Source organism: Gymnoscopelus braueri, assembly GCF_963280865.1.
Source record: "Gymnoscopelus braueri genome assembly, chromosome: 16".
Classification (NCBI taxonomy): domain Eukaryota; kingdom Metazoa; phylum Chordata; class Actinopteri; order Myctophiformes; family Myctophidae; genus Gymnoscopelus; species Gymnoscopelus braueri.
The window spans coordinates 39846692-39855968 of NC_137616.1; the positions used below are offsets into that span (position 1 = coordinate 39846692).

Here is a 9277-nt window from a genome sequence, read left to right on the forward strand (position 1 = left end):
CCCGGCCTAGTGGGAATGTGCGTGTGATATTTCACATAAATTGCATGCTGCGTTGATGATTTGAGGCATTTGGTTCAAAACTGTGGGGCAGAGGTTCGGCTTTGGCATCCAGGGAGTGTGTGTGCACAATTTCGTAGCGATCGGGCGAACAGTGCCGGAGATTAGCTGTTCACAGACAGACACGGACGGACGGACGGACGGACGGACGGACGGACGGACGGACGGACAGGGTGCAAAACATACTCTCTCGCCATGCCTTTCGGCCTGGCGGAGACAATAACCATTTTACAACGTAATAGTGGTAGTTTGTATTAGTTTGATTATGTGTACAATAGTTTATACATGCGTACAATACAATGTTTGCGTTATTGTCAATTTCACTACTAATTACAGTTTAACTTTACTAAGCTGCAGTTTCATCAATGAAGTTAAGAGAAACCTCACTTCTCACAGATCCAGCTGTAGTTATATGAACATAACCCAGTATACCATCCTTCATTCTTGTAGGAGTATGCACAGTTCCAGTCTTTATCGACAGCAGGATGTCCACTGATCCAGGACCTGCAGAACAGAGTATATAATATAACATGTATTTTAACCACATACAGTCACTCACATACAGTGATTTTGATGGAATTACAGTATTAAAAATATCTCACTGTGTTGTCAGTGGTGTTTTGTCCACCCATGTAAATTTGCCATCCTCAGTCTTTTTCAGACCAATCCATGAAAAATCACCCTTCAGTCCTCTGATGAATACCTGATCATTTGTACATGATTAGAACAATAATACAGTTTCTGCAATACTGTACATTTACAGTAGGTCTTCACATCATGGAAATACATCACATGAATCTATGGTATGTGATTAATGGACACCTGAGCATGCACTCACTCACACACTCACACACACACACACACACACACACACACACACACACACACACACACACACACACACGCACACACACACACACGCACACAGACAGATACACTAACCTGTTCTTCTTGACTGTTAATAATCACCAGATCTGCTCTTGTCTTCAGACATTGTTCTCTACTTTCCTCCCAAGTTTTCTTTTCAGCAGATTTCTTATAACAGCTGTGTCCAAACGTCTTCCATCCACTGGGACACGATTTGTCTAAACATCAAATGAGAGTTTGACTGATGGATTTTCAAAGAACTGATAATAAATTCATACGTATGTGTGTAATAATAATAATAATAATTATTATTATTATTATTATTATTATTATCATTATTATTATGATATTATCGTTATTAATACTACTCCTAATATTATTATTAATAATAATAATAATAATAATAGTAGTAGTAGTAGTAGTAGTGAAATCAGCAGAATTACGTGTGTGTGTGTGTGTGTGTGTGTGTGTGTGTGTGTGTGTGTGTGTGTGTGTGTGTGTGTGTGTGTGTGTGTGTGTGTGTGTGTGTGTGTGTGTGTGTGTGTGTGTGTGTGTGTGTGTGTGTTCATACATTTCTCCATAAAATGTGATAAACCAGCAAAAGAAATGTTTTACCACCACATATCTGACAATAATTAAAATAGCAATAATAATACTCAAAATAAAATTCCTTCAAGAAGGTTTGTAACCTCTCTCACCTGCTGTCTCTCTCTTAAGCTGGTTTACTTCACTTTGTAACTGATTTCTCTCCAGGATCAGGTTATTGCCTGAATTTTGTGTGAAGGACAGAAAATGGTGAAAATAAACGCATTTGTTGTTACTGTTCATGATGAGGTCATAAGCATCTGTGTGGAGACATTACTTGAAGAAAACAGTGTATTATTGTTCTTTTTTATCTACGTAACCAGTCAACATCACTTTATCCATCATATACTTTGCAGATGCGCGCAATAATACACAAGACAAGGTATAAAAAAAGACTCACAATAGAAACAATGAGAATTAGATAAAAAATAAGTCTCATCAAGAGTCGGGTTAATGCTGTGCTGAGCTTTATAGTTGCCACAGCTAGAGTATATCATCCAACAAACTCCCTGAATGAGTGATTTGGTAGTTTAGTGACATGGAATACTCACAGTGCACAGCCTGGCCTATGATCACACCCAGCAGCATAAGACACATTATCCCCAGACACCCAGCAACAACTCTTAGAGGCCTTCTCTCTGTTTTAGAGCGCTGTCCTGTAAGAGAAAGTACAGCTACTAGGGGTGCCACGACTGAGAGAGATAAAAACAAGACTATAGAGTATAAACACCTAGCTACACCCAACTAGACCACAATTCTTTGAATGTTATTTTTTAGACCTATCTAAAATACTTTTACCCATCAAAGGAATGATACTGACAGATATACACTTTTTTTAAACTTTGAAACATAGAAATAACTTGACAACGATTCACAGCTTTGTCAAACTCACCCTGTGGTCCAGGGACAATGTTACAGCTACCGAGCCCGTCCACGCTCTCATAGATGTCCACCACTCTCTCCACGAACTGTCCTCTGTCCTCAGTGTCCCCTCTCTGTCCTCTGTCTCCATCACTCTCTGTCAAGTCTGGCATGGTGTAAATATGTGTAGACATCTTACAAGGACGAGAGAGGCTTGAAAAGTAACTATTGGCTACAAATATTAATAATGTTGTATATTCCTCTTGATCAGCTGTATCAAAATAACTACTACGTACTAGATAACTATAAACATGCTGGTCTAGAAAAGTAATGATCTTGTCTGTCTGTGTCTGGTTAGCAATAAGGAAGTACAAGACGGAAATGCACTTACTCAGACACACGTAAGCATGTACGCATAAACACGCACACACAGGAGCATCATCTGATGACACAGGGGAGGGCACTTGAACCCCCAGCGTTCGCATTTAACCTGAAATGTATTACTATTTCTCATTTATCCACCTGTTGTTTTTTTGCATATTTGACTCTGATGTTCAGTACTTCTTATTGGGTAATCGTGTGTGTGTGTGTGTGTGTGTGTGTGTGTGTGTGTGTGTGTGTGTGTGTGTGTGTGTGTGTGTGTGTGTGTGTGTGTGTGTGTGTGTGTGTGTGTGTGTGTGAGAGAGAGAGAATGTCTTGTGCATACAGTAACTGTTAGTTCGTAGTCTACTGTATTCTACGGTAGTTTAGTTTATGTTGTTCAGTGCAGCTGTATAAGTGCATTCCACATGGAATGTTCTGCATCTAGTGTAGCCTATGGATATCATGGGGGTCTCAGTGGTCTCATACTAGGTTTAGAGTTACTGTTTGTCTGTAATCACCCAGAGTGAGTATGAAAATAGTATGGTTTTAAGTTTCTATTCATGTGTTATCTTGTCTTCAACCATACATTTTTGCCATACAACCATACAAGTCAAACAGAACAGAATTATCAGCTATAAGCAGAAGAAAGGTTAAGAAAAAACATTTTGTTCACATAAGAAGTGATCAGATATTTACCGTGCATCACAGTGACTTTCAGTTGTGACCGCAGAATGCAAAATAGGAAGTAAGGGCCCGTACACACTGCAGGAGATTGGGTCCGATATGGCTGTCGCCGACATTTTTTGGCGATCGCCGACAAAACCTCCCGATCTGACGCAGATCGGCCTTTGATCGGCGAGCTAATGCTCGCTGTGTGTGAAAGGTTCCGCGAGACGATATGGCCGCGATTATCCGCTCTGCGACGGCTTTCCGACCGTTTTCAGATAACTACCATGTTAGATATTCAGCTCTGTCTGGGACAGGACAGCAGACAATATCATACACTATGAACGGGGCTGCGACCACCTTGCGAGGAGATGCACGCTACAGCCAATGAGAGCACATTACAGCCACCGTGGGTAGGGGAGCGTCGCTGGATCTGACCACAACAAACAGTCCCTACCGCAATATTACCGTCCAGTCCTGTATTAAGTTAACATTATAAAACAAAATGAGAGAGTGAGCGAGCCTGGTGGGCTGTTTATTTTAAAGGAATTGTACAGAGAGAGAGAGACAGAGACACAGAGACAGAGAGCGACTGTGTGTGTGTGTGTGTGTGTGTGTGTGTGTGTGTGTCTTTGAGTGCAGCAGCATGCGTGTGACACAGCGTTGCCAGATGTTGCGAGAGAAATAAGCAACCATGTCTATGAAAACAAGCCCAAGAAACGGCCACTTGAGCACTTTAAACCTATTTACAAATACATTGGATATTTTAAAATAGCCGATCTACAAGCTCACAACGCTTCGCAGCTATTTTCAAAGAAAAATCTTGTGGAATATTTTCCAAATCCACACAAATCTTGTATGGGGGTCTAAAGACGCTTATAATAAGTGGACATGGCAACCCTGTCACTGACTGCTTCAGCGCAATTGACGTGCGAGAGAGAGAGAGAGAGGGGGAGAGAGGGGGAGAGAGGGGGAGAGGCATATCACGGGATACGTCGATTAAAATGAATTGGAATAAACACAAATGTATGTATTGGGTCTGACTCTGGAGATAGCATCCTAGTGAACTATCCTACAGTGTGTCAGCCCTTGTCGGGGATCAATCCTGTTGTGAAGACCACAACGATATTATAACAGCCGATGTCAAGAAATAAACTCCTGCAGTGTGTAATGCTTAACGATCAGATAACCCCCCGAGCACTTTAAGGTCCTGCAATGTGTACCTGCCTTAAGTGAAAGCCATGAGTCATGTTCAGCAAACCAGAAGCAGACATTCACCATCAGAACATAATATGTCCGTTTCGATGTTAACCAATTGAGTCCACAACACATAATGTATCTGACTAAAATACTTGATTTTCACACTTTCTTTGTTCTTTTCTTAAATAGCAGCCTGGGATAAAAATAGCAGTACAGAGATGTTTGAGCCAAAGGCCTTCCTCAGTGTACAACAAAGGTCATTTAAGGTGGCAATACACTACGAGATAATCGGGCTAAAAAACAACCCTCACGAGTATCGGGGGGGCGTGTCTACCCCAGCCTAGATCGGGGGCGAAACTCGGGCATAAACATCGTCTAGTGTGAGGGTTCAAAGATCCAATCTGAACCCTCCCGAGTTGCTCACAAGACGATCGGGGCCACTCCGATCACGTTCAAAATAGTTTGATATTTCGAGTGAAAAACCCTCCCCTCGGGTGAACCCCCCCTCCCCCCTTTTTTGACATCGTCAAAATCATTTAAAAAAATGTTTGATATTTATCTGGATCGCTACTGTATGGAACACCTGGCGCGGGTCGGACCGAGAGAACCCCGCAATGCCACACACACACACACACACACACACACACACACACACACGTTGTTTATGTAGGATGGACAATCATGTGCAGCTGCGGTGGATCCATGTTTTATATTAAAATACATTATTCTGATAATGATTTTATGATTTTCATTTTAAAATATGGACTGACAGTCCTATAGCTATAATGTCCATAGAGAATATATCCCCACCTGAAAGTTATTAAACTTTATAACTTGCCTGGTACCATGCATGCTTCATCTTGCCGTCTAAAATTATATTCCTTGGCTTGCAAACAGCCAAAACGTGTGTAGTCGATGAAACACAACGGCTTTGCATTGATGACACGACACCAGGTATAAGAAACTCATGAGCGCACTGGCCAATACAAACTAATAGGCGAGTGCGCTCTGGTGCGCAATTTCCGAAAGCACTGCTGCTGTCCAATGTGTCCAAATTCATCTTTAAATGCCCTGTTTTCAGCACTGTCACATATCTTTTACACATATATTTTATACTCTTTATACCAGGAGTCTTCAACGTTTTCAGGCCAAGGACCCCCTAGCTGAGAGAGAGACGAAGCAAGGACCCCCTCCTCTATATTGTATAAAATTGTGTTTCAGATTAAACTTTTTTTGTTTACTTGGTCTGCTCTTTTTTCCCCTCTACACCTATATATCTCTTTGCCAAAAATAGCCGATCTACACGCCTCGCAGTGCAAGGCGTTGTGAGCTTGTAGATCTGCTATTTTTGGCTAAAGTTCTCCTCAGAAAAGGGATGCCAGGGTTCAAGTGGTTAAGGTAAAAAAAAAAAAAGATAACACACAAAGATTTGGCGGACCCCCTGTAGTAACTCTGAGGACCCCCTAGGGGTCCCGGACCCCCTGTTGAAGACCCCTGCTTTATACTTTTGGATAGTGTCATTTCTCTTGTTAACTAGCAGATTAAAGTTTAGCGATCTCAAGCAGTCTGTCTCTCTCAAGTAGCAGCTGCAATCCATCCAGTAACGACCAATTTATGCTTCGACGTACAACGGTCAGTGCATGGTGGGAAAAGTACTCAGATATTTTACCTAAGTAAAAGTATCAATACTCGGTTACAAATAAAAGTCCGGAATTCAAAATTGAGTAAAAGCACAAAAGTATTAGTATCAAAATGTACTTAAAGTAGCCTACCAAAAGTAAAAGTACTAATATTTGAAAATAGCAGATCTACAAGCTCACAATGTGTTGCGATGCGATGCATTGTGAGCTTGTAGATCGGCTATTTTCAAATAGCCCTATGTAGGCCTATAAAATAGGGCTAAAGTGGTTTTATAATATAATAATTGATAATAGCAAAGTAACTAGTAACTAAAGTTTTCAAATGATTGTAGTGGAGTAAAAGTACAATATTTGCCGTTGGGGTGTAGAAGTAATACAATAGTACTGAAAATTGGCAATACTCCAGTAAAGTAAAAATACCTACAAATTGTACTTAAGTGCAGTACTTGAGTACATGTACTTTGTTACTTTATGACAACGGTGTTGCGCCCCGAATATATTCAATCTGCGCTTCAGTGTGAGCTTGTGGATTTGCAAAGCGATCCTGATGAATCATGCTTAATAATGTGACGTTGTAGCCTACGTCTGGCATTGCGGAGTATAATGAGAATAAAAGTAAAATCATTCAAATTATTGAATGATTATGATGAGGACGGTAGGCTTTGCTACATGGTCAGTCTTGGAGGGGGGGGGGGACCGCTCGTTTACGGTTTATTATGCCACCTAATAGCTTACATTTTGATTCATTCTCTGTGAGAGAGTATCACAAATGTGTGCCAAATATAAGGCGTTCTGTCTTGACTCTTGGAGTTCCAGTACATTTGTTAACTATCCATTTCATAAATTAGCCTTTCATTATGTTCTGGCCCACCATAATGCTTTAGAAAAAAAACTTTCATGTTGGTGCACCCTTCATAGTTCTTAAATCCATGAATTTTGCAAAATGTTGCAAGGGAAGTCTCTGTGCCAGCCAGGATTATTTTGTTCTTCGTCGCACAATGGTTTCGAGTGGTTAACATTATGCGATATTAGCTGTAGAATACAACTCTCGTAGACGTATTTATGATTCTGACGTTTTCAATCTAAGAGAGTTGCAGGGTTCACCCCCCATGGATACAGGGACTTTCTGCACTATGCCCCGCAGACACTCCAAACATGTACAAATTGAAAATAAAGGTGCTTACCCCCACGCAGCAAATGTTAACTATCACTACGAGGTAGTAGTTTAATGTAATAATCCATATCTTTCAATAAAGAAGTGTTTAATGCCGTCTGTGGCTGATTCTGTCGGAAGTTCCCAATGGGCGGTAGTGACGCGCCCATCTGGTGAAACCCGGAATTTACACTCAGTGTAAACAGGAAGTAAGCGAGGGTGATAAAATGGCATTCGGCCACGGACGGCATTAAAACACTTATTTATTGAAAGATATGGATTATTACATTAAACTACTACCCCGTAGCGAGAGTTAACATTTGGGGCGTGGGGAAAAGCACCTTTATTTTTTAATTTGTACATGTTTGGAGTGTCTATGGGGTATAGTGCTGAAGTTTCTGTGTCCATGGGGGGTGAACCCTACAGCTCTCGTAGATTGAAATTCTACAGCTAATGCGATATACAAGACCACAAGTAGCCTACCGCGAATGAGACGCGTTGTGAGCTTGTAGATCTGCTCTGATGCGGTGCACTGTGTGTGCGTGTGCGTGTGCGTGTGCGTGTGCGTGTGCGTGTGCGTGTGTGTGTGTGTGTGTGTGTGTGTGTGTGTGTGTGTGTGTGCGCGCGCGCGCGCTCCGCTGCTCAGGAGTGCAGCTGACTGTCGGAAAAAAACACTGAATTGACATATGAAAATGTACGGATTGTAATGTGTAACTTTATTTAATATCAAAATAATATAGGCTACTGATATAATATCTTATATAATTATAATTATTAATAATTTATAATTTATATTTTTATTTATATTTTAAATATATTTTCCTATTTATTATTGCTGTTCGGGCAAGCCCGAGAATCTGGATAGAATCTTGTAATGTGAGATGCCCCCGATGTTTTTAATCGTGTAGTGTGTGCATGTTAAGATAATCTGATAAGAGAATCTTGAAAGATTATCTTGTAGTGTGTGATGATACCCGATTTAAAAATCGTTAATATTAAGATTATCTCGTAGTGTATGTCCACCTTTAAGGTGGACATACACTTGATATGATAAGTATGATAAGTAAGAACAGAGGAGTAGTCCACTCAATATTACAGTATCCTATCCTCTCCTAACCTATCCTATCCTATCCTATCCTATCCTATCCTATCCTATCCTATCCTATCCTATCCTACTACTCCAATCCTACTACTCTAATTCCTATCCTACTACTCTAATTGACAAGACCTCCAAAGTACGTCCAGGGTTGGTCAGCACATGATCACTCCACTTGCCTCCAAACTTGCCACAGACTATTGATCAGTGCTCTGGCTAATACCTCGGCTCCTCAAACTGTCCTCTGTCCTCAGTGTTCCCTCTCTGTCCTCTGTCTCCATCACTCTCTGTCAAGTCTGGCATGGTGTAAATATGTGTAGACATCTTACAAGGATGAGAGAGGCTTGAAAAGTTACTATTGAATACAAATAGTAATAATGTTGTATATTGCTCTCCTGTCTTGATTAGCTGTATCAAATTAACCATGTACTAGATAACTATAAGCATACTGGTCTTGCAAAATGTGATCTTGTTTGTCTGTGGCTGGTTACCAATAAGGAAGTACAAGACGGAAAACCACTTACTCAGACACACGTAAGCACGTACGCACAAACAAACAAAAGCACACGCACACACGGTAGCATCATGTGATGCTGCGTTCCCTTTTCACCAGAGATGTATAACTTTTTAGCATTATTCCACCTTTTTGCATATTTGACTCTTATATACTGTACTTCTTATTAATTTGGATGACATGGTGATCTTTCATTGTGTGTGTGTGTGTGTGTGTGTGTGTGTGTGTGTGTGTGTGTGTGTGTGTGTGTGTGTGTGTGTGTGTGTGTGTGTGTG

At 40.8% G+C, this 9277-nt stretch overlaps 1 protein-coding gene across 1 annotated transcript; it reads right to left on the reverse strand.

Annotated features, from left to right (window-relative positions):
- Positions 1-440: 440 nt before the first annotated feature.
- Positions 441-2625, reverse strand: LOC308102966 (CD209 antigen-like protein C; the record flags this gene model as incomplete). Its single annotated transcript, XM_080452818.1, has 6 exons — positions 2402-2625; positions 2061-2165; positions 1623-1691; positions 1000-1142; positions 660-760; positions 441-561 (listed from the first exon to the last, which is right to left on the reverse strand). The coding sequence occupies exons 1-6, from the start codon at positions 2562-2564 to the stop codon at positions 441-443; spliced, it is 702 nt and encodes a 233-aa protein (XP_080308944.1). The 5' UTR covers positions 2565-2625.
- Positions 2626-9277: the final 6652 nt, after the last annotated feature.